At 47.2% G+C, this 27,500-nt stretch overlaps 2 protein-coding genes across 6 annotated transcripts in view; one reads left to right on the forward strand and one right to left on the reverse strand.

The window, feature by feature from the left end:
- The window catches only part of LOC125952287 (uncharacterized), a 51,752-nt gene extending 27,059 nt beyond the window's left edge, over positions 1–24,693 (reverse strand). The window contains exon 1 of the mRNA XM_049681681.1: positions 24,647–24,693. The gene's annotated coding sequence lies outside the window, so the exon portion shown is untranslated. The remainder of the gene's footprint in view (positions 1–24,646) is intronic.
- Positions 1–27,500, forward strand: part of LOC125952297 (dual specificity calcium/calmodulin-dependent 3',5'-cyclic nucleotide phosphodiesterase 1A-like) — a 198,418-nt gene that overhangs the window by 162,687 nt on the left and 8,231 nt on the right. For 4 of the 5 annotated variants that reach the window (XM_049681702.1, XM_049681703.1, XM_049681704.1 and 1 more), the window contains one exon: positions 2,330–2,638. The exons of the other annotated variant lie outside the window; for it this stretch is intronic. In XM_049681702.1, the coding sequence (XP_049537659.1) occupies positions 2,330–2,638 (309 nt within the window). The remainder of the gene's footprint in view (positions 1–2,329; positions 2,639–27,500) is intronic. 5 annotated transcript variants of the gene reach the window in all.

The raw sequence follows: 27,500 nt of genomic DNA on the forward strand, positions 1-27,500 counted from the left end.
ATCAAACCGATCCTCTACGATGCTGTATAATGTGACGTGTCCCCCTCGGCAGCCCTTTTGGACGGATTCTAATGGATGGTAATAGTCGACGCGCTCGTTACGCCGTATCCAATATGCAATCCATCAATCTAAAGCTCCCTTCCGGGAGGCATGATGGAGACAGAAATGAAACCATAACATGACAAACCGAGCCATCTGCAACCGCTGTCTCGCTGTCTCGCTAATGGTGCGCTGATGTAGCAATATGTTTTTATTACGCCCCGAATACCAGTACTCCAAAACCGCAGCAGCAGAAAGTGAAGACAAAAGCCACTCCGCCCAAAATCAACGCCCAGTACCAGGGGATCGGTTTGCATTGCAAGGATAGCGAGAAGCGGAACGAGCGCAGTCGACCATAAAATATCAGTGTGAAAAGGGCTGCGTAAAATTAATGACACCACTACTCATCTTATTTTACCAACACATGCAACCACGCACACAAGTACTAACCAATGTGAGTAAATGGAGGATTGGCCAAATCCACTTCCAATTTGATAAGTAAATATTACCATCAATCTCGAGGCCCACCGAGGACTGCCGAAGATCAGACCGGGCCTCCCGGGTTGGCGTTCATTCGCATTCCGATAGGCACATCCGGGTAGCAGCTCTCGCGTAACTTCTCGTCCTTCTCCTCGTCACTGAAAGTAGATCCCAGCAAATAACATCCCAGCCACACAACGACCTGAACCCGAGCATGGAGCGCTGTCATGCAATCGAGAGTAGCGCATGACAGCGCTTTACAAGCTCCGGAGGTCCCGGAACACGAGCCCAGGAACAGCAAAAAAAAGAACAAAAAATACGTTGGAAAAAATCCTCTCCAACAATCCCAACAAACCCTCGGATGCAGCGTTCGTGGACGATCTCGTGAGAGACGTGGTTAGGCATTGCGTTGGATAACATCCGGATGGATGGGCCTCTTCGGTGTAGAGACGGGCGAGGGCACGTCCGGTTGACCGCACCACGCCGTTCCTCTTGCCATCCTTGTTATCCCCCCATCGTCGAGGGAGCATTTATTTTCATTTAAAAATCATCCGCCGTAACTGTTATTGTTTCATTGCCGTCAGGCTGTGGCGGCTCTGTGTGCTGGTGTGCATGTGTGTGTGTGTTTGCCCGCTCGTTCTGGCGTTTCGCCAGAAACGGAAGTTGCAAGTCCCTCGGTCCTGGTACGGGGTCTGCTGCTCGTGCGGTACGAGCATTAATAGCAGATGAGCAGCGCTATCCTCGGAAGCAGCCGTTGGCTCAGGGCTCCTTTGGAGCTCGGAGCTGAGTTCCTGGGCATGTAATTTGTGTAAAATGTGAAGGTCGGTCCTGCCACAGAGATGCCAACGTCGTAGAAGGTAAATTAAAGCTCATTAACTTCGAATCGAAATGGCGGGCAACGGGCTGCCACGGGAAAATGCTGCAACCGGCAGAGCAACGTCAACCGATAAAGCTTTCAGAACGATTGCATGCCATTTGCTGTCGCTAGACCGCCGCTAGACCGCGGAAGCTGGGACCGTCGCGTATCCCCCGGAAGCCATTACAAGCCCAAATGTGATCACAAACCAGCTAGCAGGTAGATAGACGGAAGCGGAAAGAAGTCCCTTCACAGACCTGTACTCTGACTCTGCTAAGGAACCTCACGTCCGCAGCGATCAACAGAACAGAACGAGAACCAATTACGCGTAATTGCTCCATTGCTCTGAACTGAAAGACAAAGACAAAGACAAGATCAGGACACGCCACCTGGAATGGTTTCCACAGGAAAGCATTGCGCTTTTCTCGTCTCTAGCATCCCGTAGACCGAACGCCATTACCCACTTAAGCTCCTTACAGAAGACTTATTCCCCAGCAATTCCCCACCAGAACTCGTTTGCTAATCAAAATTGAACTATTTTCTATCCGCCACAAAACCCCCGGGGTCTCGTTTCGGAACGATTCGGCACGATCCTTGGGGTGCACACACACACAAATAAAAAAAAATCAAATCCTCCTGCCCCTGAATCCGAAACGGGGATCCCAATCGTTTTTGGGCAACAAAACCAATTCACCGCCGGCGCAAATGGCATCCTCTACTCACCACACCACACCCTACCAACTGTGTCTCTACTTCCTCCCTGCTCACCACATTCATCCATCATAATCCGCGGCGTGTCGATCGATTTGCAATTTTCATGTCAACACTACGACGAACACTACCACTACTCGCACACAATATGACATGTGGATGTGGTTGAATGAAACATGAAAATTGCAACCTCGATATGATGCCTTTACGACTCCATTCCTTCCCCAATTGACACTGACACAGTCAAGATGGCGGTGCTAACAACAACGGTGGTGGTGGTGGTGCCGGCGGTACTACCGGCTGCCGAGGTAGTGCCGGTGGTGCCGGAGTAAAATGTAGCGGTAGTGGTGGTGATGGTGGTGAAGGTACGAGTGCTGGAACGACCGACGCTAGCAGCGGAGATGGTGGAGGTCACGGCACCGAGAAGGAATCACACCGCGGCGCGACGACGTCCGCACCGCCGACGCACGGCGGTCCGACGGGTCCACCGTCCTCCAGCAAAAGCGTCATACAACGACGCCGCCTGCGGGCTCCCGTGTGGGCACGCTCCATGTACGAACCTACAACAGCTCTAGCGGCAAACAAAGCAGAAGTTCACTACTTTCTTAGTTTTTTTTTTCTCTTCTCCTCATTTCTCTCACTACTTCTCTCTCTTTATCTCTCTGTCTATCTCTCTCTCTCTCTCTCGTCTCCTCACTCTTATTTCGCTCACCGATCACACAGCTAACGAGTTTACTATTTTTCTTATTTTTAATGCGTTCCATTGTTTGTGCTTTCGTTCACTAGTTTAAACACATAACCTCACACTTTCACCAACTGTGTTATGGTTGATTCTTTTTAATGTTAGTTATATTTAATATTTTAATTTTCTTTTTTTTAAATTAGCCGATTAGTTTTAAAACTTTTTTTCTAGTTGCAACCTTTCACCGTCCTCCTTTGAGCACTTTGTTACAGTTTGGACGAGATTAGATTCCACGCCCGTTCGACTTACACAAAGACTTCTTAGTATCTTAGTGACAAAACCCACCAACCTCCTATCGCAATGACAACGACCAACGCCGGCTTCTCTGCTCCTGACCAACACCGTGCTCTATTACATTCTATTTGCGCTTGACACCTTTTTTATCATCTTTCTACCTAATCATACTTCGAGCAACTTCTGCCTCCTCTCTCTCTCTCTCTCTCTTTTTTCTCTCTGTTACGCATCTAATCTTCCGCTCGCTGTGCGCAACAATTGTAAAACTTTTAATTAATCTGAAATTATGATCCTCAAAGGTTCACCACCCGGACGAATGCAAAGAGCTACTTTGTCCGTTTGTTAGATTTCTCCTGCCTTTTCGCTCGGTGAAAGTGGCCGAATGGGCGGACCATTCCCAAGCCGCCGGCCGCGATCAAGGGATCTTTGATGGTGGTTTTAACCTCGTCGAGAGATTTCTTAACTTTTGCACCCGTGGTATCGCCTCCTTTCGGTCACAGGCATCGGCTGCGCATCTACGAGGTTAGATGGTGGTCTCTTCCTCATCGCAGACGCCGGTAGCATCTCCGGGGTGGCCCTTTGTGCACGATGTGCGCGGATAAGGAAAATGAGGTTTTGAAGTTTCGCGACACCCAACCACACGGGTTTCGCTTGTTTTTGCTGGTCCCCTTCCCTGGTTCAAAAGCTTGTTCTGACCTTTTCTCAGAACGGGGAACTTTATCTGATTTATCAGCGCATTTTACACCGATGGATGCTGCCCTCAGGTCCGCAATGGAGAGTTTTGTGAGCCAAGAACTCTGAAGCCCAACATGGCGGCTTCTTTTGTAATTAAAATTAATTATTGTTACGTGCTACCTGTTACAAGGAACAATCATGTACAGGGTTTGTGTTTACTCGGCAAAAACAAAACGTTGAGTATTCATCCTGATTGAAGCAGAATAAAATTAAATAAATTCGCATTTTTCGAGTATTTGTTTTCAAAACATTATCAAAGTCAAAGTATGAAGAATAGAATAAGATACGAATCATGAATCGTTGTCACGATACAATTCATGGCCATGAACTGAAAAGTTTGCCAAAAGCAATCCTTACTTCCCTTTTTTAAATCAGAATGAGGAGCATTACTCGGCAGAACATAGCGCTTGACATGCTGTCAGTACATTTTTTTCAGTCATTTCCAATTAACACACAATTTACAAACAAAGTAATAGAATAAATACCGTAAATATAGCCATCATCAGTCACCAATCACTTGCAGGCCCTTACTTGCTTATCTAGCGTTAACAGAGATGGACAAATCATTGGACGCTCCTATTGATCGATGTGCTAATTTTAGAACTCCAGCCTGACGGCGCATAGTTACCATTTGATTAACACGCTACTCCAACGCAGGGCCCGCATGCAGCCAGAAACAATTTCCAGACACTTGACTCCGGGATCCATTTTCCCCAACCGACGGAACTTTATAATTTATTTAATTAACCCCAGAACACCATCCCACCCACTTTAATGCCACTACACTGGCGGTTTGGAAAACACACAAGAAATACACAAGAGCACAAGCACGAAAATAAACCGAAAGCAAACTTCTCCCGAAAGTCACGACAACAATGGTAAAGGCCTTAAATAACATTCGCAAACAGCACCCCAACAATGGGGTAGACCCGGACCGGAACCCGCCCAAAACACGCTCCTTCGGCGCAGCCCCTTGTACGACAACCTTGTACGTTGTAGCATGCCGGCTGTCGACTTCATTATGCCCCCCCGGGACGCCAACAAACCTCGGCCCCGAGCATAAATCTCTATCGCGGGAGGATCGAGCCGATTCGAACCGCTTCCTAATCAATTTCACAATAGCCGAGCCAAGCCGAGCAAGCGGCTCAAAGCACGCCAGGCGCTGCAGAACACCGGTCACGACAACTTTGCTCGATTTAATCGGAGAAACAATCAACCGACGCCTTCCACTGAACGGAGCCGGTACCACCGCGGGGCTGAATAAGATGAGCGGACGAGCAGGGAATTAAATTTAACTTCTTAATGAAGTGTGATTGGTTTTATTTTGTGCCATGGAGTCGTGCATCAGCAACTTGTGGGCTGCGCCTCGAAACCGTTGTAACCGCTTGTTGAAAAGCGGAGGTCCCCATTTTCCCACCCACACACGTTGAACACACCGACGGCCCACTCCATTTACAACAGAATCGAAAACTCTTCATTCCTCTTCGGTTTGAAACAATAATCGACTCTTATCGCAAACTAAAGGGAAACCCAACAAAATATTGAAAAATAATCGCTAAGCTACATTCCCTCCTCCTCTCCACCCTCGTGTTTCATATATCGTTCTTTTTTCGTTCGTTTCTCCCTCTTCAAACGGGATGCCCATTTCCCTTGAGTGTAGACTAGTGCATTGCGCCAAATATCATCCGATTGGTTACGCGCGTGGACTGAGCGCACCGGTGAGTGTGGCGGCGTCCCGGCGTGGTGCTGCCGGTCAGCAACGTTCAGCAAGGTCTGTGAAAATAGCCATGGCCAATGGTGTGTTTTACTGGTATTGCTTGCTTTCGATATCGAGGACAAGGCGGTGGCGCTCGCAAATGCCACCAAAAGGAGCGCCAACTTCAACCAACTCGACCTCCGATAGCGTCCGAGTGTCTGTGAGCTTTCGTACGCTAGTGAAACCGTATGCTAGTGTGCAGAGTAGCACACACACTTGGTTAAACGTTGGTTTTACTACATCTCCACTTCTCCCTTCAGGATATTGACATTCCTGTTAGCTAAGCTAGATCTCACCTCTTGATGTTTTAGAGTCTCACCGCGCTAGCCTGCAACAGACGCACACGCTGGTAGCTTATCGGTGTTCCCCGAAACAAAACAGAAAAAACTCCCAATTTATGCGAAAATCACTCTCGATACGGTGGCCACACCAGTCGCTTGATGTTTTCATTGTTGACCCGCAGGATGTTTGCACTAGAGCTAGACCATCACCTAATGGCCAGGGAGCTATGCCAGGGTGCTAGCGAGCACCATAACCTAGGCCAATGCACAAACCGTCCAGTACGTGAAACCACGTGCATGTACCGCCAGCACTCGATGTGGCCACTCTCGATATAGGCTGGTAACTTTTCGAGCAAATATTTGCACCAACCGGTGGCGTGACGTGCCTGGCTGTACAACGCGAAGCGGCCGTAATTTATTGGTCTACTATTGGTGCCGTTTGGTTGTCGTTAGTTTTCTGGTCAACCGTACCGTGATGCAACCGATGCACAGGCAGAAACCAAGAAACAATAACACCATAAGTGCGGTATGGTGCTTCCACAGGGAGTCAGTATAGTGGAGCTCAAATGGTCATTTAAAAATGGTCGAGACCGAACCGTTAGTACTGTGATGTTGGCAAAAGTCTTCGAACAATTGTGCCTATTTGTGTTTGGTGTTTTGGTATGCAACCGTTGTTTTTGGTCTTGATTGATTAAGCAAGTCATCGGTCCGTTAGATCGAGTCAATCTTTTTGATTATTTTAGCTGAAATTTTATGGATCGCAAACACAATCGGCAACCGACTTGGGGTCACTGTGGATATTCTGATATTCTGATTCTGAACTCTTTTTTAGCTAACATCGGTGATTTCAACGTCAATTTTTACAAACTTCAAAGCAACAAAGCATGATACCTGTTCTCTGTCAAATAATAGTCCAATAAGACTAATAAAACAAGTAAAGATCTGATTTGTATGAGTACGATTTGTACCTTAAAGTAAAAAAATAAATTATGCACCCTTGCTACAGTGTTGATTCTCGTTTCACTGTGATGTGTTAAAATTTCTTGATACAATCTGCAATAATTACCAATTCAAAAAATATCTGATGGAAATTTACAAACAATTTTGTTCCATGATCTTATCAATCGCTACACTATCGCCCGTTTGTAGCAGTAGACCGATTGCAACGCAGCGCAATTGCTCAATGGTACCCTCGTCGCTGTGTGAGTGGTCTATGCAAGAATGGTTTTCAAAAATATCGAAGCGATACTAAAGCCCACTCCAATCGTTAAATGGAAAAGGCTGCTTCGAGCGTAACTGCAAGAGCATATGCCTCTGGGTTATGGTGGTTTGGCATTTACCTTTATACTCTCCGCCTATCGCGGGGCAAGAGCGGAAGGTACTTGACCATCATAACCGACTGCATGTGTTGCAGTGTCTATTGCATTAAATTTTATGTGTTCATATGCAACGCCCAGCATACTGGCATTGACCACACATTGCGGATGGTATAACAGTGTAGGCATTTCGCGCGTTCAATTTGTTCTCGTTTGGCGTCACGCGAATCTACATACGAATCGCAAATCCTCTTTACTCGCACGCCTCTTGTTTCATGAACCCCAGCGAGGCGTGAATGAATTTATGATCGGTTGAAGCATTGAATCCACTCACCAACAGCGTCCCCTCTCTCGAATCGAGTCAAGCAGATGGGCATTCGCATTGGATAGGGTTTTTGTCGAGCATGGATTGTTATTAACAGTCAAAACAGAAAGAATTGGAATAAAAGTTTCGATAAAACCGATGACTGATAGGAGTCGATCGACAAAATTTGATTTGTCGTTATTGTGCGTGTTGTGTGTACACAAGCTTGGGACAACATTTGGCGACAATCGAATGAACGTTGATTAGCTCTCAAATCATGCACAGGACATTCGACTAATTTCTTTATTTGACCATTCCGGACCACGAATGGAAGTAAATCCACCCGGGGTTCGGTCAGCACTAGCATGTGCCGGTCATTTCTTAATGCCAGATAATCTTAGCACATCTTTCCAAGAAATCGAGGCGCTAGCACACCCACACAGTGACCGTTTCCTGCGAAGTAATTAGTTAACGAAGCCGGCCAGGAATAGCATCGTGGCCAGTGGGAGGACCGGCAATTTTGCTAGCTAATTCAAGCACATCCCCGGGCAACGCCATCAAATCAAGGTAATTGAAATGGCACAATGGCCGGTGTACCGGAAAGCAGATGGTCAAATGGAAATGTTTTCCATCGTTATTCGGAATACCATTTTCCATGCGCGTGTCGCTCTAGATTTGAGTAACGGTCGAAGAGATGAGTCCTGATGATAGAGCACCCTTCGTCCCGGTGCAAATAAGGTATCCAGCTGTGGATTATGAAAATATGATTTGCGTGACCACGGCCGAGATACCATTCATTTTCATCATGGCCACGCCGTTGCCTGGTTGCTGATGATGGACACATATTAACGATAAAACCCTGTAAGAAGAGAGACAGAATCGTAGACAGATAACGTCACACATCTTCATCGACATCGGGATCAAAAGCTATTTGTTACACTGGACCTGAGTGTTCCTGCTATGAAACGCATCGCAACCGTCCTCGCAGTGGTCCTTGATGCTGCCTCCAATGCGAATGCGAAGCGCGACAACAAGAACGTGCCAACAATTTTCAACAAAGTGCTGCGTTCGCTCTGTCTGATCGCTTAATCGCCGAGTAGACGGTAAAACAGGACAAGCTTATGTCTATCACAGACATAAACTCACACACATAGCCGGAACAAATGGAACCGGTCGTGGGTTTTAATCTTTTCGTTATGTTTTCCGAAACCACTCGTCCTGCGCTATCTCATCCTTCGCCTGATCGTCAAACTGGGGGCGGGAGTAAAAATATAAAAAGCTAAGCTGCAGAATCTCCGACGCTTTACTTTGCTCGAAGGGAGTTTGAAGTAGCAAAAAGAGGCGGGGAAGGTGGAGCTATACCAATCAAGCAATTTTACCCGTTACAAATCCCGAGGGTTTGCAAGTTGTCTTAATAAAAGCCGTGAACAAAAACGGGTCGAATGAGACCGACTCCGTCGTTCAGTCAGTTACCCAGAGCGTTTAAGCCCTCCCCCACACAAATTTTGGAGATGGTGAGATGGATTGTTTTTAAAATTACGTGAAATGTTGATGAATAAGTCTAAATCTATCCTGGTAAATAAATAATGCGACCAATTTTCATCCTAATGGGACTTTTATTTTGCAAACCATACGCAAGGAGAGGTGCGATAATTTTGTAACAGTAAAGCGGTGGGCGAATACTCAATGTGACTTTTGAATTTTACGACTTTCAAGTCAGTTTTTGTATATTATTAAAAGTTTCTAAATTACAATTATGGGCTCCAAATAAAGTACGGTATATTGTATTGCATATTTTCACTCCCTACTGCTGCTAGGCTAGCACCACCCGTCTGTTGTAGCAAGTGATAAGTAAGCATACATTTGCTGTAGCTTGATTTCCGGATTGGAACTAGAAACCTAGAAACCGATTTTCACTCCCTGAAGCGGGGAAAAGCATAAATCATACAGGATGAAATACGGCAATTACTTCGTAATATTGTAGCAACTTGAATCATTCAATTGGATCATCATCTCCATCCAGTGGTGTATGAATTGATGAACTTGCAATGAATTTATATTCAATTACCTTCATCAAAGAAAAGATAAATCGTCTCAGGAAGATGGCGGCTTACCAACCAGTAACGATCGAGCATTTTAGAACGATATTCCATGCGGCATTAAATTATCCAAAGTGAATCTCATCCAATGATCGATCTGGGAATGCGCCGTCTCCGAGAAAGTCAGTAAAAATCGCATGATAGTTATATGCGATGCAAATTGAAATATACTACTCCCTCCACGCTCAAATCAGGTTGCAACATGCAAAGCCACCACCGTGGCCCCGCAGGAAATCCTCTCGTCTCGTTGCTTGTCGCTCGTCTTCTCCACTTCTAATCCGCCACCATTGGACGGAACAATTCAGCATTTGCTGCCCTGTCCTCGCTGCACCTTTCCGTCCCGGCATTTCGCGTCGTCGCCTTCACCGGCAATGGAAGAATGTGTTGCCCGCAATGGAAAAATGTGTTGCGAACGGTGAGCTACCAGGCGTCTCCACCGAGCCGTGCATTGCGCCATACCGTGGCGCAACCGTCCTAGCCGATTGCTGCAATGCTTCCGTCCCGTCCCGCGCTGACAAGATTTGCCTCTAAATCCTTTTCCGTCTCATGCTCCTTCGAACACCAGCTCATGTTTCACTGGTTCCATATTCGCCGCCAAACCGGATTACCATTTTCCATCGGTAAGACGCATCATCATCATCATCATCGTCGTCGTCGTCGTCGTCGTCGTCGTCATATGTCGTCACCATTTTTCCACGATTTTCCCAGTCACGTAAATTCTCCCTACGGAAGCACGCCGTCTCGTGGTGCAGCTATGCTATGCTGCATTCCCAGTTGCATGAACAGAAGGCCGCTGAACGCGAACGAACGAAGGAACGACCATGTTGGCCTCATACTTTGTATCCTCTGTCCTATGTTCGGCGTTCGGTGATTCGTTTCGGATTTTCTGCGACACTGTATACGCCTCGCCACCACCTATCGCCTACCCTCTACCCTTCTACACATCCCAATCGACGATCGTTGCGACCGTTTCATTGCCGTTACCCTCCTCTCTGCACTATATGTCGCTGCACCGGAAACGACCGAACACCCCACTAGCGTGTGTGTGTTTGAATTAGAATTCCGTTTGACTTGTTCCGGGGATGGAAAAGCTACCGGAATTCGTTGAAGGTTTTGTGCCAAACAGGGGAAAAAAAATCGCGGAACCTACCAGAACGGTTGTACGGTACACAAACCAACCAAACCAACCGGAAACGAAGCATAAATCCCTTGCACTTACATAATTTTTCTGTCATAGCATTTCCCCTCCACACCACCGCAGAGATTTGGCAAGGGTGAAAGAATGGTAAAAAGGAAGAACAGAAATCATAAAAAACATAAGATTGATAGTGCATAAGTAAGTGCACATCCCGCGTGGGTGGGGGCGAGGGGTTGTTCTTAAAGCTAACTGTGTACTTGCATATTTGGCTTAGGTCAATGCGCTACATTGGATGCCGACCGCCATTCCGGTCCTGCCAAGCGGGTGGTGTTGCAGGGACACATTAATGCATTTCATTACAAGTCACTTTGAGGGAGTTCCATTTTGAAATTCAAAATAGTTTTGGGATTTAACCTATTTGCACACAAATTTAAATGGAAAGTGAGCTCGATGCCACTCGCCATGGACGAAAAGGAGGACGAGAAAGATGGCGCCGAAATGGGGGAGGGGGGCATTTCTATGGCCCAATTGATGATAAGCTTCTTGAAACTAGTTTATCATTATTTATGCATCGAACTTTTCTCTCGTCTGTGACGTTTAGGGTGAGTTGGTTGCTGGATTGTCACAAATTAATCGACGGTTCCACGCCAACCCCCGCCCCGCGATATCCAGGGGACGCTCGAGGAGACGACGATAACAGATCGATCGTTTGTTTTGTCCGAAATACTTTCTTAATTAAGGCACTCTTTGCTACATTCGGTGGTCGTGGTGGTTCGCTGTTTGTTTTCCTTTTTCTTTTCCCTTTTTTTTCTTATTCTTCTTCTGCTTCTCTGCTCATCCTTATCCGTTTCAATCAACGTATTGGTATTGGTTGGCATGTGCTCGACTGCTTTCTAGTGCCAAGGTTCCTTTTCCACGGAAAGCTCGCAAGAACGACGGGAAGGAAATCCAAATATTTGTCTATTTGTTTGTCTCTTCGCACGAACCACGAACGAGTGCCCGGTCCTGTCCCTTGGTTGTCGTGTCGCGGCCCACACCACAGGATCACCCCAATCCTAATTGCGCTCCGGTGGTACCCGCCGGTGGTGCAAAAACAGAAAATCCACACCCCAGACCCTTGGAAACCCCGCATTTCATCTTCCTTTCTCTCTCTACCGAGCGATGCCGGGCACAGAACCGGAATAGTGTTCCGTCTTACGGATGTTGATTAATTCCTCGATATCCCCGGATCACGTACCAAGCGTGGCCGTACGGGAGGAAGCGAGACGGATAGACGCACACTGTCAGTGTGGTGGTTTTATTTTCATTCCCGGGGTTCGGTGGAATTGTAATTGTCCTTAATCACTTGGCAGTCAGGCAGTCAGGCACCCCGGTCCACCATCCGATCCGGTGGGGAGTCCAGGGTTCCAATTTAATTGCGAATCAATTAGTGCCCGACCGGTGGCCAGACAGAGTCCGGGAGCATTCCTTTCTCGCTCACCCGCTTTCGGTCTCTTTCGATCTCTTTATCTGTCATTCGCTACAGGTGCCTTTCATTCGTTGCACTGTCACTACTACTACTACTACTACCATGCCAACTGTGGTATGTAGTGCAGTCGGTGGACACGCGCTACCTCCCTTTCTCCCTCATCCCCACTGCTTCGCGCGTGCCTCACCTTCTCCCCCTTAATGATACCTTTTGTCAATCGATATTGGAGCGCGGGACTCCCGGGGACCGCACCACGCACTTTATCCATCCGCTTGGTGTTGAAGATCGATTGAAGCCAGTCCTTCTACTGACCCGTTCCCCCTATGCCCTTCGAGAAACAGCTAGAACCACCGAGTACCACCGAGTTGGGGGACAATTATCGAAAGGAAATGGTAAGGGTTGACCAGCGGCACCGACGAGAGCACTTTCGAGAAGCGCCTCCAAGTGTCCGTCCATCCAAACGAAACCAACCTATAAGAGCTCGCGTGGCCTAATGTCGTGGCACTGTGCCGTTCGTGGCTTCCGCTCAGTAAGAGGTCATCCTTCTGATGTGTTACTACGTTCCCGCGGAACCGGATTGTGGTGCCACCGTCGGGTGTTCGCCAAAGTGTTTCGAGTGCGCGCCGGTTGCGAGAGCGTTCTGATGACACTTATCGGTTAAAGCCGATACGCTGTGAGTGTGTGTGCTTGTTTTCGATCGTGTGTGGTTCCACTGGAGGCGTGTTGCTGTGCGAAAAAAACGGCTTCGATCGGTTCGAAGATGTTTAAGCGACGCGACTGTTCGCTGCACACGGTCGAGCGGCTCGAACGGATGTACGCACCGGCGTACAAGCGGCGCAATCCGCCAGGGCCGGTCTTCTGTCACGACCACTGCCGCTCGGTTGCAATCGATCTCGTCAACTTTCTCATACGCTATCAGTATGAAAATAGGTAAGCGCGATGGCGACGGTCAATGTACAAGTGCGTGCGTGTCTGTGTGTGTGAGTGTGTGTGCGCTGCAGCAGCTGTACCTCCGTTTGACCACTAATGAGACCCCAACCGCGGTGCCCGGAACGCGCTGCGATGGTCCCGGTTAACCGTTTCGGTGAAGAGTTCTCGAGTTCTTCAAGTGTTTAATGGTTGGCGCTCGCCTCGAGAATTCCAGGCCATTACGGAACTTTGAGCTCGAGTAGTTTAATGAGTTCCTTGCTGCCCCTTCCCCTTCTTTTGCTCCAGGAAGCTACGCGTTGATTCCTTTCCTTGTGCTCGACAACGGTGGTGTTTGTAGAATCCTTTGTCCAGGAGGAGGGGCTGGTCTAAAAGCAAGATCCGAAGACAAACAAAAAACCAAACTGGGTGCTATGGACACCGGTGAAATAAAGGGATCTGTTCGATGGAAAATAACCTCCATAGTGCATCATCATCGACTCCCGTTACCAACCTTACGGCGGGTCTGGTGGGAGGGAGGAATCAATTCAAAGCAAACCACCGGAGAGGAAGGATCATTAAGCAGCCTACAAGAACCCTGGCGTTGCGCCTGAGTGCGACCGTCGACACGATTCGAGTGTGGCAATTTGATTTTACAAAAAAAAAGCTCCCACTCGAAAAACAATCGAGAGCAAAAAACAATCGAGCGCACAAAAAAACACACACACACACACAAAATGGCGTTCCGCGAAACTCCATTCCGTAACCGCTACCGGTTGAACGGTGACAAAGGGTGGAGAGAGAAAGAGTGTAAGAGAGAGGTAAAAATGGTGAACACAAAATGGAACAGAAACCCAAAAAAAAAACAAGAAAGATTCCATTTTTCCCATTACACAGCTCGATGCGGACAATTTCACCCGCGCTGGGTGGTGGTGCTGGTCAGCCCAGTGATCCGCGAATCATTTTCCGCCCCGGCGAAAAAGGGTCAACGCTTCCTGGGGCTCAATAGCGTGAACAGGGCGACGAAGGTGGCAGGCTCTGCAACCTACGCGGAGGGGTATAGCGTTACCTCGGGCCGACCACTGCGGACACTGGCCTGGGAGCGACGGATCGCGAATGGTTGTTGTTCCGTTTGTTTTTGAGTTAAGAGGGCAAACCCCCCAAAAAAAATAACAATTATTAATTTCATTTGCCATGCATTGTGGTGCCCACCAGCGAACAATCGTTCGGTGCGCTGGTGTACGAATTACGGCAAATTGTAATTTCGACTTTGGTTGCCGTTACAGAATGTCAATAGAGCTCCAGGGGGGGGTGAGCATTTGAGCACGGTTTCGTTTTTATCGTTTGTCGTTTCGTAAACGTGTGTGGAGTAAAAAGATCTAAAAGCAGCATCTCGTTGCTGGTCACGGTGCATCTGAATAGGATCGGGATTGGTCCACACACTCACAGGTCACATGCAAAAAGCAATTCATTTTGATTTGTGAACGCGATATTCCCAATCCCATGCTCACAAACAAATAGACAGAAAAAGAACGTGATAATTCTCTATCGTAGATCACGAATTAGCGAAGAATTAAGAATAACGACACTCACCCGGCGTCGTCCTCTCTCTTCTCCCCGACAATCCCCTAACGCGTTCCGGGCCAAAAAAGGTGGTAATCCCAATTCCTCGGCTCGCTCCGACGCCGAAACGCGTCGAAACTTAATTAAAGGCGTTAACCTTGTTGCCGTACGAACAACGTCAACCGTGGGTGCGACACAACAGACACAGTGGTAGAGAGGCGAGAGAAGGGGATTCCAACCCCAAGAGATGTACGCTCAAGACCGGATCGGATCCTCGAAGATTCTTCTGGCGAACTCGAGCGAATCGCGGACAACGCACCCACACGGCACACTCCCTTGCTGTTGGTGTGGGGCTTAACGTCAACCTTGCCAGTGCCTGGTAGAAAGACAACACGCCCCGCCGCCCCACAACACGACGCCCTAGATCCTTTGTACTTCGGGATTCGATGATCGCAAACAATGTGGGCTTATTAAATTTTCATCATCTCCGCTAGTTTAGCCGGGCTAATTTTCGGCATTAGCACTACCGGCATCGACCCGGCGACCGGATTAGTAGCTGCCTCAGGAGCCGATAGAGAAATTTATCGGCTGCCGCCCATCATTAGGGTTGTGGTGGGGGTTGTCGTTATGTTTTGCTGCCATTACCACCACGAGCCCAAAAGGGAAAGGCTTTAATCCCATTTTTAGGGCGAGACTTCTACAATCGTCGTCCATTGAAGCGAGAGGGGAGAGAGGAAGGTCCTGCGTGACAGCGGGCAAAAGGGATTTCCCATGCTGCTGGCACAGAGCTTTTCGTTGTCGCTACCCAGAATGATTTATGCTATCGACGCCGGTAAGCATTGAGCGCGACGCGGCGCGAGGGCTCATGGATATGTGTCACACGTTGCTTCGCTGCCAGTTCGACATATTGGCCTAGTCGCTTGGCCGCTTGCAAATACAAGCAACGCTGGACCGCAACATAATAAATATGTTCATCGATGGTGGTCGGCTGCGGGAGAGTGAATCGATCTGTCATGAGATCGATGGCAACACCGAAGCCACCCATTGGTTTCAATCATCAGCCTCAGTTGTCAAGAGCACACACATGCTCACATACAGGCACACATACAACAGACACACAAACGAAACCAATCGTTTGAAGGCACGGCCCTGTATGTATGCACCGGGCTCGTAAATCAGCCAGTGAGATGGAACATCAGGTCGTCCTTCAACGAGCAACCCCAGCTAGCCAGCCAGCTCAGCCAGCTCAGCGAGGACTGTCAGGGGGCCTGTCATGACCCCGTTTTCCGATCGATACACTTCGACCGCCTCGTTCATCTCCGATAAGCTTTAATCGAAGCAATTGATTAAATATGCCGTGGTCCAACGCTTCTCATCAATTGTGGCTTATGCAAGCGCCCCATTACCCTACGGCCAGGGCAGGCCAGGCCAGCCGCCCGCCTAGGTTGCACCGATGCATGCACAATTGCATTCCTGATTCAATAAGAGCATAATCCCGTCGAAATGTTACCGCAATGGCACACCGATGATTATTGGAACCGTTCGCTACACACCACCGCTGGAGCTGTGAATGCCAGGAGATGATGCTTTGCTAATGGATTATGCAAATACTATTATGTGTTCGTATGTGTGTCTCTGTGTGTGTGTACGTTTTAATGATTTGATATCATTCTGCAGTATCGCTGTTGCACCGGCAGAAAGTATTAGAAAACAAGATCATACTAGCGATAGTAGGATAAAGTGAGTAATGCTATTACCCGTTTATGTTTCCCGCCTGTCCGGTTGTTCTTCTCTATCTCTTTATCGACCCATTTTCACGCTCAAAATCTTGCTCCCATGGACTTCTTTCATCGATAGACTTATCGATGAGATCGTAAAGTAAGTTTTAACTGTAATATCATAACGAGTCGCATCAGTGTATTTTGCACATTAAAACCCTACAAACGGGAATCGCTATCGCAACCGGGTGCTTGTGATTTCACGAAAAAAAACCGACAACAAAATACAGTAAACAACGGAAACCCCACTTCTGCTTAGCTTTTACAACGTAATATTGCAGCTCCTCCTCGCTGGCACTATTCATTGTTTGTAGAAACATACTTGGAGTTGCTTCACTGTGCGCTGATTTTCACAGAAAATCCCACCAACAGCATTCCCAGTTGTACTGAAAGCAACGTAAAAGAGGATCGTGCTAGGGAAAATTTCTACAGAACCGGCCAATATAAGCGCAGCCACCAAGAGAACATAATGGACAACTAAACTAAAAACCACTACCACCTTATTTTCCCCCGGGAATACTCGCTGATGGCCAGCAATGTTCACGGTCAAGTGGACTTTAGGGAGGACCTCGCTTAAAATGCATCTCGATTGCAGTGCAAGTTGGAGAGTCTAAACTCCGTTCCGTTGCTGTTTTCACTCAGCTACCAGAACGCAGTAGTATGCATGGCGCTGCCCTCGCTGCCGCACTTTTCAATTTACTTAATTCAAACACTATTTAAGCCATGGGTCGGCCACTGAACTACAGACACATTGTAGTTCGTCGTTCGCGTGGTGTGGAGTTGGCGCCGTACGCGGCAGAGGAATGATAATGTACACTGCATGCCAACGAAAAGTGTATGCTCGGCGAACAACAACGAGAACAAGTTAACGGGCGTAACGCGGGTTCTACTGAAACGGTCTTCTCCCGGCGAGCAATTGGAGGAGTCTCGCTCACATTGCAAACGTTTGATAAAAAAAAACCAGGACTGGCCTTTCATAGAGTTTTCTAAACAAAATAAAACAGCTAGAAGAATGGCAAAAAAACCTGATGAGATCAGCATTTTACAAGCGAACAACACGAGAACGGGAGCATTGTTTCATGCTCAGGTCCATAGAGAACAATAACATTCCGTAGATTTCGAAAAGGACGAACGGTCCAAACGCTGAACTCAGCCATTGTCCATGTTTTGTGAAACAATACGAGAAAAAAAGATACAAACAACATTGTGATGTGTGGATAAACACATTATCATCCAGCGCAAATGGATAGCCCCACAAAGCCTTTTCCTAGCTTTATATAAACTAGGATTCGAAAAAGCCATCAAACGAAGAAGAAAACAGAAGGCTTATTCATTCTCAGTCCATTCTTGTGCCTCCGAAAAACTCCGTAGACCAACTCCAAGTAAGAAGAACAAAAATACGTGGAACACTCTTTCTCTGCCGCCCTTCGAAAAGGGCATCAACATTCAAAGCCCCCACCAAACGCGTCGTTGCGGAAGTAAAAAACGAAAAATCAGGTCCCGGCGGAATGTCTGCGGAAAATTCGAGCTCCCCTTCCCCTTCTTACGGACCGATTCCAACATCCACCAAAGTGCTTCCAACGATTGGAAAGCTAAAATGTGTAACCCGTGCCAAGGGCAAAAGTGTTTTCTCACCCGTTCTCACCGAAAGGACAATTACCACAAATCGGTTCGAGCAATCCTTTAGAAATCCATTCGCAAAGTTGGGTCTTGGTGGTTAGCCGGGTTACCAATGCAACCACAAAGCCCCCGGGGGGAGGGGAAGAGGCTGGAAGCTCTGCTAATGTTGCTTTTACCGGGCGCCACTTGCCGAACTCGATGGTGTGTTATTGTGGTTACACTTTTCATGAATTTCCCCTTCGGAAGAAGCTGCTTTCCAATAACGAATATGCGCATCGGAAAGGCCACGGAGCAAGTTTTGTGCTGTATGCGGAGGAAAACAATACGCTGGCCGACGGGCGGTCCTAACCGGCGGCAGGAAATTGAGTTTTCACGCTTCTACCACCACGGGTCCATTCACGGACGCGGTGGCAATCGCATAGTTTCGGGTGCAGACAGTGTGACAGACCACCAAAGGGATGAATTATGAAAATTCTATCCGAGCGAAGATGGATTTTGGAACCACTCCAACAGAAAAGGAGCTTCCATATCAGTGTAATGGAACCTTCGGCAGAATGGAGGCCAATACAAAACGTCCACAAAGCATGCTACTAAATGTTGGCACATTTAACCGCCAGCCAATCGCTAAATTTCATTGAAATGTTATTGTTGCAGGTTATAAAAGGCTCTTCAGTACACAAGGCACTTGTTTATTGTAGTGATTACACACAATGCTCTTGCAATACCTACCGGCACAGCGATCATAGATTACGATCAGCCACACCTGAACCATGAGCTGAGAACCCGAAAGCATGGCCAGTAAACTACAATAACGATAACTCTAGCGAAGCTGCTGCTGAACTCCCTTCCAATATCCCAATACAATGCGCCCGCGATCCAATCCAGGCAAAGAGGCAATAAAAACGTCACACAAATTCTCACACATTCGCAAAGAAAGTGTTGTTGTTCTCGGTGAGCCTGCCAGACAAGCAGGTGCCAAGAGTGATGTGCCAAGGATTTGGCAAAGCGCTCCCCGTAAGCTGAAGGCGAGAGTATGCGAATGCTTTGGAAACAAACGAAACAACCGAAAGCACACAATGTTGTTGCTGTCGTTGCCGTTATTCGTGAAGCATAAACGTGACAGTGAGTTTACAGCTCCACACAGTGGCCCCTCGCCCCATCGTGGAATTTCTCCCCCCGTGGGCACCACCGTAATGTAATAACCCAAAATGTGCAATCATCGGGAATCCTATTCCGCGCTCTAGGTGCTGGAGGTGCTCGAAAACGATAAATATGTTCTATAAAGGACAGGCTCCTAAAAACATCGCAGAGCTTCCAGTTCCCTCAATGTGTGCCGTGTTGCTCGTTTTGTGAGCGAATCTCGGCATTGAAACAACCACCGGGACAGGAGCTGCAAAGATCTTCCTTTCACAATGGCACCATGGGGTGTGTGTGTGTTTGGAAGCTCCGGACGCAACGGCCGAATGAGCACGAAACGTCTACCGTCGTCATCGCTTTGGAGCGGCTCCAGTACAGAGCAGCGCTGCCTGTGAGCTGCCTTTCGACCGCCAGTGTGCTGTGCTGTGTTTGCGCTGGTCCCCCAAAATGTGCAGCCACCACAGTGAACTAATAAATTATTCGGTTTCCAGCGAGTGGATCCTATTGAGCAGCAGCCACATTTCGTAAACGGTGCCGAGATAATGGAGCCATCTCCTTGCGCTTCATCGTTTTATTGGACTGCTACTACTAACGGTGGTGGTGCTCCCATTATTTGCAGCCCGTTCCTGGGAGCCACAAACAATCCTGCCAGGCCACCGACGGTTGAAAGAGACGCCCTCGCGTTCTTGTCCACAGCAGGCAGCAATCCCGAGGCCACAAAGACGAATATTAACTTGACTCGAGTCAAGTGTTCAGAAGTCACATTGAAAGCGTTTGTACAATGACAACGCTTTGTGAAATGAAGACTCGGTTCCAGCAAACATAGTCTTTGACCACATGAAAAGCTACCTCAAATGCACATACTACCTAGGTAGAAGCGACTCTGTACCCCACAAACCTTACCGACCTACCGAGTTCCGTCGAGCATATAACCAACAAACCGTACGCTTCATACGTACTGTCATCGAGAACCTTCCGTTGAATCCGGGTGAATACCGGTTAGATGAAAGCTTTTGTCTCACACGGAGTACAGGCTAAACGGCAATATCCTGAGTGTTTTCTAATAGCTCGTGCATGCAGCGCAGTATTGCCTCTCCGCCGGTCCTGGATAGCTGCGAGCCGTGTCGAAGTGTCAAAGCATGCCACAAAACCGAAGAACTGTGGCCTTAGCTAGCTAGCTAGCTATAAAGGAACTCACAACAGATTTGTTCACTGGACAGATTGAAATTGAACCATAGCCATATGAAAGGCGCAGGACCATCGCACGACGAACGAACATATCATGTCATAGAGCCCACTGCGAACCTTCTATGCAAAACGTAGAATCGTTTAGCGAATGAAAAAAAAAAACACACGACACACATGAAAAACGCCTTTCCAAAAAACTTTCGTCGGAAAAGAGGGAAACAAGTAGTGAGCGAGTAGGCACCGGATCATACCGGACGCGTAAAGGCCTCTAAAGGTGTCCCATCCTAATGGGAAACTGAAATTGGAAATCTTTACTGTGTCCACACTGTCACTGTCAACGTACTGTCCGTCCCGAAGATCGATGCACAATAAATTGGTTGGAAAAGGAAATGACCGGAACCCGGGCTCGTTCGGGGTCCGGGATCGGTGTGCCATACTAATCCCACGCCCGAAGAGCCGGCTCGTTTGGTTCTCTGAATGCAAGAGGATTTGTACGTCCGGAGAAAAGCACTCTGCCAACGCAGTACCCCTTGGCTCAAAGGTACAGTACAGTTGAGAGCCGGCTGACCCGTCGACCCCTGTTAAACCCTTTTTGAAGGTCACCCAAAGCTGGGGACAGCGGATGGCGGCAACCAAGTAAGCCAGTCTACCGTCGAGTATCCGCACTCTCGTCCACCGGAAGGCAGCCCGGGACAGTCCCAAACAGTGGACTTGGAAGCGTTATTAATTCGGTCAAATTGGAACCATGGAACGTGGTGGACTGTTGAGGTGGACTGTTGAAGTGAAACGTTACCATGGCAGGTCGCGCTGACGGGATTAATCTGTCTGTCATCGTCCTGGCGCACCTCACCGTGGACCATGGAATTAATTACATTCGGCTTAAACCACGGGTTTCTGTCGTAGAAATCACTTTGCGCTTCGCAAATGTAAACCCCATCGGCTGCAGGCGGGATTACCTGATGATAGAAATTACCTTCGCCGTAGGGTGCCGCAACCTGCCGACACCAGCCACAGTGGACCGCGAAAAACTGATGAATTTCCCGCGGGCCGCTAGAAGCGAGAGACGGGAAAACACAGGCACGCCTGTAAATGACTCGTGGAAACAAATACTGCGCCATGAAAGCGAAATAATTTTAAACTACTTCCCTTACTACGACGAAAATGCAAATTTTCCCGCTCCTAACAGTGCTTTCCTACCGTAGAATGTGAATGTAAACAAAATTGTTGTGAACATCTCCAGGATACAGCTATTTTGCCTTAATTAATTGGATTAGATTTCAACAACACCCCTCAGGGCCTGGACTAGCGTGGCCAGAGAAAGGTTGTTTGCGAGCTGCATGTTTGATATGAAAGGACGATGAAGCAACTCTTCAAACTGTTATTCAATCTGTTTCGATGCTACTTGAGCTTACGGTGTCTTTTGATACAAATATACAAAATACATAGTTTTACTTAATTTCCTCAGATGTACTGTAAACTCGAATCATCGACACAAGTGTCCATCAATTCAGACTGTCTAATTCGCATAATTGATAATCCCTTAATCCAATGAAACGGCCTTGCCGACGAAACAACATTCCCCCACCTAGAATGATCAATTATGGCAAATTACTTTATGCAAAATTGAAACTTACTTACATATAATTGAAAAAGCCTTGACACATAGTCTGAAGAACCAGCAGCGTCGATTGCTGGTGTGGACACACTACTAAGTGTATAGGTGAGAAGCCGAAGGGAGGTGATGAAACAATTTCATTACAAAAACATTCTCCTACGCCTTGGTGCAAGGACAAGGCACAGCTCTCGATAACGAAGCAGCCCCTGCTGCTCTTCTCGCCAGCGCCAGCATGTACGGCGAATTTATATGCAATAATCACTTAAGGATATGGAATTTTAATAGCACATGTACCAACCAGCGGATGTACTGCGACGCCGACGCAAAGCGGTCGTAAAATGAACAGATAGTTTCCCGAGAGGACCGTGTACCTCGGGTCGGTAGCCGATGTGGCTCCAGGAGCGAGGCTCGGGTCACGATAGATGAAGAGATGTCCATATCTAATTGAACGTGGCAATAGGAGACTGAAAACAAGACCACGTATGTCGTAGTACCCCCGGAGACCGGTTTGCCGTAAATTACGTCCGAATGCATGGTGGCCATGCATAACGTCACCATCATGCACCAACCCCTTTCTCGCGCCCTTCTACCGAGCTGCTGCCGGTTCACCAAATTCCGAGATCAGTCTCTCTCTTTAACCTTGTTAAACCCAATCCAACACGCGCTACAGCTATTTTCCGAGCCAACGTCACAAGGCGCACAGCACAACGGGATACCGGCGCAATGTTGGCACCGTTTGCTGTACTGTAGTATAGACCACAGACTCCACGCTCACCGATCTCCCCAACGAAACACTGTTATGTCGTGTTGTTGATCTCGGCTTTGCATCTTCACCAGAGATCCCAGACCCCAGCCCTAGCTTTCCCCCTGGTGTGATTACCACAGGGAAGCCTGCGGTGCAGCAAGCAAGCAAGCAAGCACTACCATGCTGTCGACGGCAGACTCATGCCTTCCCGCTCCATATGTCTCTTTCTTTCTGTTCTCCCTTCCTCGTGAATGGGATGATTTAAAATTTATTTCAAAATCCTGCCAAAAAAACCCGCCCGGCATGTAGGACGGCGGCAGTCTTGTCTCCTCCCACCCCGACAGCACGGCCAGGCATGTTGAACTTGGCACGCGGTTAGCTGGCGTCACTTGCGGAATTTCTCCAAGCGTTGCAGCACTCCCAGGGGAGCTGTCAGGAACGGTTGGTGAAGCGAATTCTTCCGTTAAACTAAAAACCTTCAACGGCTGCTCTCGGGAGGAGCGTAAATCTTCGTACAAAATCGAGCGAAACGAAAGCGCACGGAGTTGCACGGGTTTACTCGCGTGCACAAACGACTTGCTGTGCTGTGCCAACGCTATGCATAACAGCCCAAGCTTCTCGCGCTATGCTCCTCTGAGTAGCCCCTTTTTGGGCGTTTTTTATTTGCAATATCTCGCGACGGGTTCGGATGATCACTCGCCGGAAGTTAAATCTCTACAGAAATTAGAGAATATTTTTCATGCTGAGAGCATGTAATCCGTACTGTTGTCAAATTAAGCAATTTGTTCTACGAAAAGGAGGAACGTCTTGAAGGTGATGAATCGCTCCTACATAGAGCACGATAATAAGTTATCTCTTGCTGCTTGATCCCAGTCACTGTCAGCACGGTGACAGCGTGAAAAGGATATATTTAATTCATCCAATTTAACACAGTACACGAGCAGCTCATCATACAGCATACAGGTGAGGGGTTGGGTCGCAGGAAGAGAGGATGAATATTTCATTAAATCCCCCGTGATACACAGAACTACGCGATGATGAAAAATATACCCGCTGTGGTTCGGGCTTGGCAGCTCTCATAATCACAATCACCGACCGAGCTGTACTAGAGGTACTGCGAGGGACTATGAGATACTGGGACACCAGGACGCGCTTCTGTTCAGTGGATGTTTTGCATTTTTAAATCAGCATTGATTAATAGCTTCTACAAAGACGTAACACACTCGGGATAACGTGGCCAATATGAGAGGAGAAACTTCTAACATTTACATCTGTTAGGTGATGAATGCTTCATTGCCGTATTACGCAGCCTCCATTTCAAGCGACTAATTGAAGATTCATTGACATTGTTTGTGGACGCATACACACCCTTTTTAATGTAATCCCTATTGGATTTATGAAATTAAATTAATTACTCATTATACAATCGACAAGACTTATCCTTAGCCGTAAATCTTCTCTCCTTCTCGATGCAGACGAGATACAAAGTTCTTAAGGGCAACTACTTCGCGGAATTATGTTTAGCCCTTAATCCTTTTTAGCCAAATGTTCTTCCCTACCAAAAGCCGTTACGTTGAAAATGGCAATAGGTATAGGTATTTAGCAGCAAAACATAAAAAAGTATTTATAAAACATTATACTTTGAGGAACGAGTGGTATTTCGTTTGAATAAGGCACCTCCAATCTTTCATTCCCATAGCGAAGAATCTTACTCGCAAGCAAAAAGTGTTGCTACTTTACAATTCGGGCAAAGAACAACTTTTCCAAGGATTCATGGAATAAAGAAACCGTTTCTTGGAGTAATTTGGTACAGAAATAAAATATGAAAAGTTTATGCCCAATTGTGCGGTAGATTGATCAGCTGTGGCAGACCAAAACCTGCTCGTCGGTTGTAGCGCGCGATAAGTAAGTAAGAAAGTTTGTGTTCAAACTTACCTTACAAATGCCACAACTTTCTTTGTTCACCTTCACCTTCACGATACTGTAAAGAAAAAGCAAAAAGAAACCGATAAAACTAGCGAAGCGTTAAACTGTACAATATTGCAAACACCGTTAAAGCCCATGCCATCTTAAACTTTGATCCTACTTTAAGCTCTCGCTAAACCTAAACCTTGCCATTTTGACTTCAAACTAAACAAACACCCTAATTTTGAATGAAGAAGTTGGTGCTCACCTATGACCCGCCGACCCACGGCGGTGCCTCTGCGCCACAGCAAACTTCAACAGAACTTTCAGCCCAACCCCTAACGCTTGGAAGATGTTGTATGTTGCCCGAAGGCGGGTGTACCGGCAGTGAACCGCAGAATCTTGTCTAACATATGCGATCAAATCTCGCCAAAGTTTCGCTTCGCCCAACTTCGGTTTCGCATCCTAGACCTAGCAGCATCCCGTTGAGCGACAGTGCGGCAAAATTATGCTTGGATTACGATCTCAATTTAGCTGCTCTATTTGCATAGCGGTGAAACCATGGCCCACGATACCGCGACTAATGTTGACTGCCGCAAAGCATTGCACAATGAATGTTTGTGGTGTAGATTGTTGTTCATATTTCTGCAATTTGATGGGAATTTGTACTGATCTAGCAGCTCGAGGTGCATGTGGATGCAGCAGTTCATTAAGTAGCGTCAGTCCAAGATGACAGTCAGTGCCCGACGGCATTCCAGTGACTAAACATCTCATGTGTGAGACTCTAGCTTTTGCTCCAACAATGTATTTACAACGATGGAAAGGAAAGAGAAGCACAATTAGTAGTCACCGTAATGGACCTTACAAGCTGTAATGTTCATGTTTTCCAGGAATCCTCCTTGCTCTTACCTTTGAGTTCTTCCAAGCCTGTTGCAGTTGGCAAGGTTAGCGAGGTTACACTGGTTTTAATTAACGTAGCCATCCGCCGAGCAAACTACAAGAATGCATTTAACCAAACACAAACCACGTGCAATACAAACAGTATGTAACAAAAATAATTCCAAGCTGTAGTGAACTCATTACTTATTAGTCCTTGGATTAGTCAGAAACACATTCAAAGGAAACTCAATTTTATTTCAATTTGCAACGATCCAAAACTATTATTAACAAACCATGGCGTTGATATCGCCGCTAGGAAATAGAATTACCATGCAAAAACTCCTACTGACAAATGACACCGTTGTAGTCATATTACACGCAGGTGCACAGGATGTTGTTCCGGAATATGCCTGTGATGTGCATGGTTGGCTCTGGCCGTACTTTAAATAATGCAAACTAAATATCATTTTCCGCAATTACGCAGTACGCGATACGGTGAATGCAATGAAATGCCGCCGACCGTTTCCTCCATTATTTCGCTTCCCTCGTTCCACCATCCTTTCCTCCACCTCCCCCCTTTCGTTGACTCTCGGTATCGAGAACCGGACGCAAATGTATGAAACCATTTACACGCCCAACTAATGACCCATTAATGGCCAGAAGCCGGAAACTGTCGTTAATTGCACCTCGTCTGCTGGCTCCAACTCATAGGCAAAAAAAAGAGGGGCCAGACCAACTGGGACATAATGTACTTGTTTTAATGTCACCGTACCCCACCCACTCCCTCCGTTCCGCCACTCAACTACGACTACGGTAGAAAGTAGTAAACAGCCGGGTGCCGGAAGTGCAACGGTGAGCTTCAATGGAGCCTGTTCCGCTGGGTTGTGGTAAACCTTTCGAAGCAACCTTTTCGTGCCACCTTCAACCTATGCCGATCGGTTCGTGAGCTCCGAAAATTATTCTCTCGAAAAAGGGATTTTTGCGCTGTTTTTGCCAATTTTCTGCTTGTTCGGACGAAAACCGAAACGATATGCAGCACTCGTAAAACGATCAATTACATTGTGCTGGTTTCTGGGAACTTTACCACCCACGGACACAATGCAGATTGAACAAAACATTTCACCGAACATCCTTCCTTCCCATGCAAACCAGTAGCAACACCCGGTACGCTGGTCTCGAAATGACGTCAATGTCTTGCGTTTTTTTTTCTTCCCCCAGTCTGATGCTGTTTTGACCTTTCCAGAATCAATTTTCGTAATTGATTGAAGGAGGAGGTTCTTCCAGAACCGAAACCGGGGATTATTGTTTTTACGGTTTCGGTACGGTATTTTTTCTGGTTTTTTAAAAAAGGGTTTCACCATCATACCTGCCCTGAATTTGATATTTCATCACGAAAGTGTAAGCAATACCACAGCAACATTCACAGCATGTACAATGCTGCTGAACACCCAAGCGGTACACTCTACAATTCAGCTACTGTAGCCACGAGAAAGAATGATAAACCAACCCGCCATCATCTGGTTTTAAAATAACATTGAAATTGACATATCTACCTACAAACCAACGAGACCCTAACCAGACCATGGTCTGGCAATGATTAACAATAATATCCATCGATCCATCTGCTACCCCTCCAGGCAATCGAGTTTATTTCTCGCTCATCAAACCAAGCGATTGTCAGGATATTGGCGTTGATGGGTGCACTTGGACCCACGTCGTTTACGAACCTTTCATGCCTGCCTTCCAAAAACAGATACGTACTCGAGGAATACTCAGGGTGCAAAGCTATAAACCCGTGGTGAACGCGATGCTCGCAGCAATTTCAGTGCTTCACCCGGAAGCTCACCAATCACCGAATCCATCCATCAAATATAAAGCCCACACACACACATAACTTCGATGGTGATGCACAGGCCATCGCCGGCGGCGCCATTTTACTCATTTTACAATATTTTTAAATTGATTTCCCGACACGCAATCCAGCCATTTCCCCGATGGTTTTCAA

Source organism: Anopheles darlingi, chromosome 2, assembly GCF_943734745.1.
Source record: "Anopheles darlingi chromosome 2, idAnoDarlMG_H_01, whole genome shotgun sequence".
Lineage (NCBI taxonomy): Eukaryota > Metazoa > Arthropoda > Insecta > Diptera > Culicidae > Anopheles > Anopheles darlingi.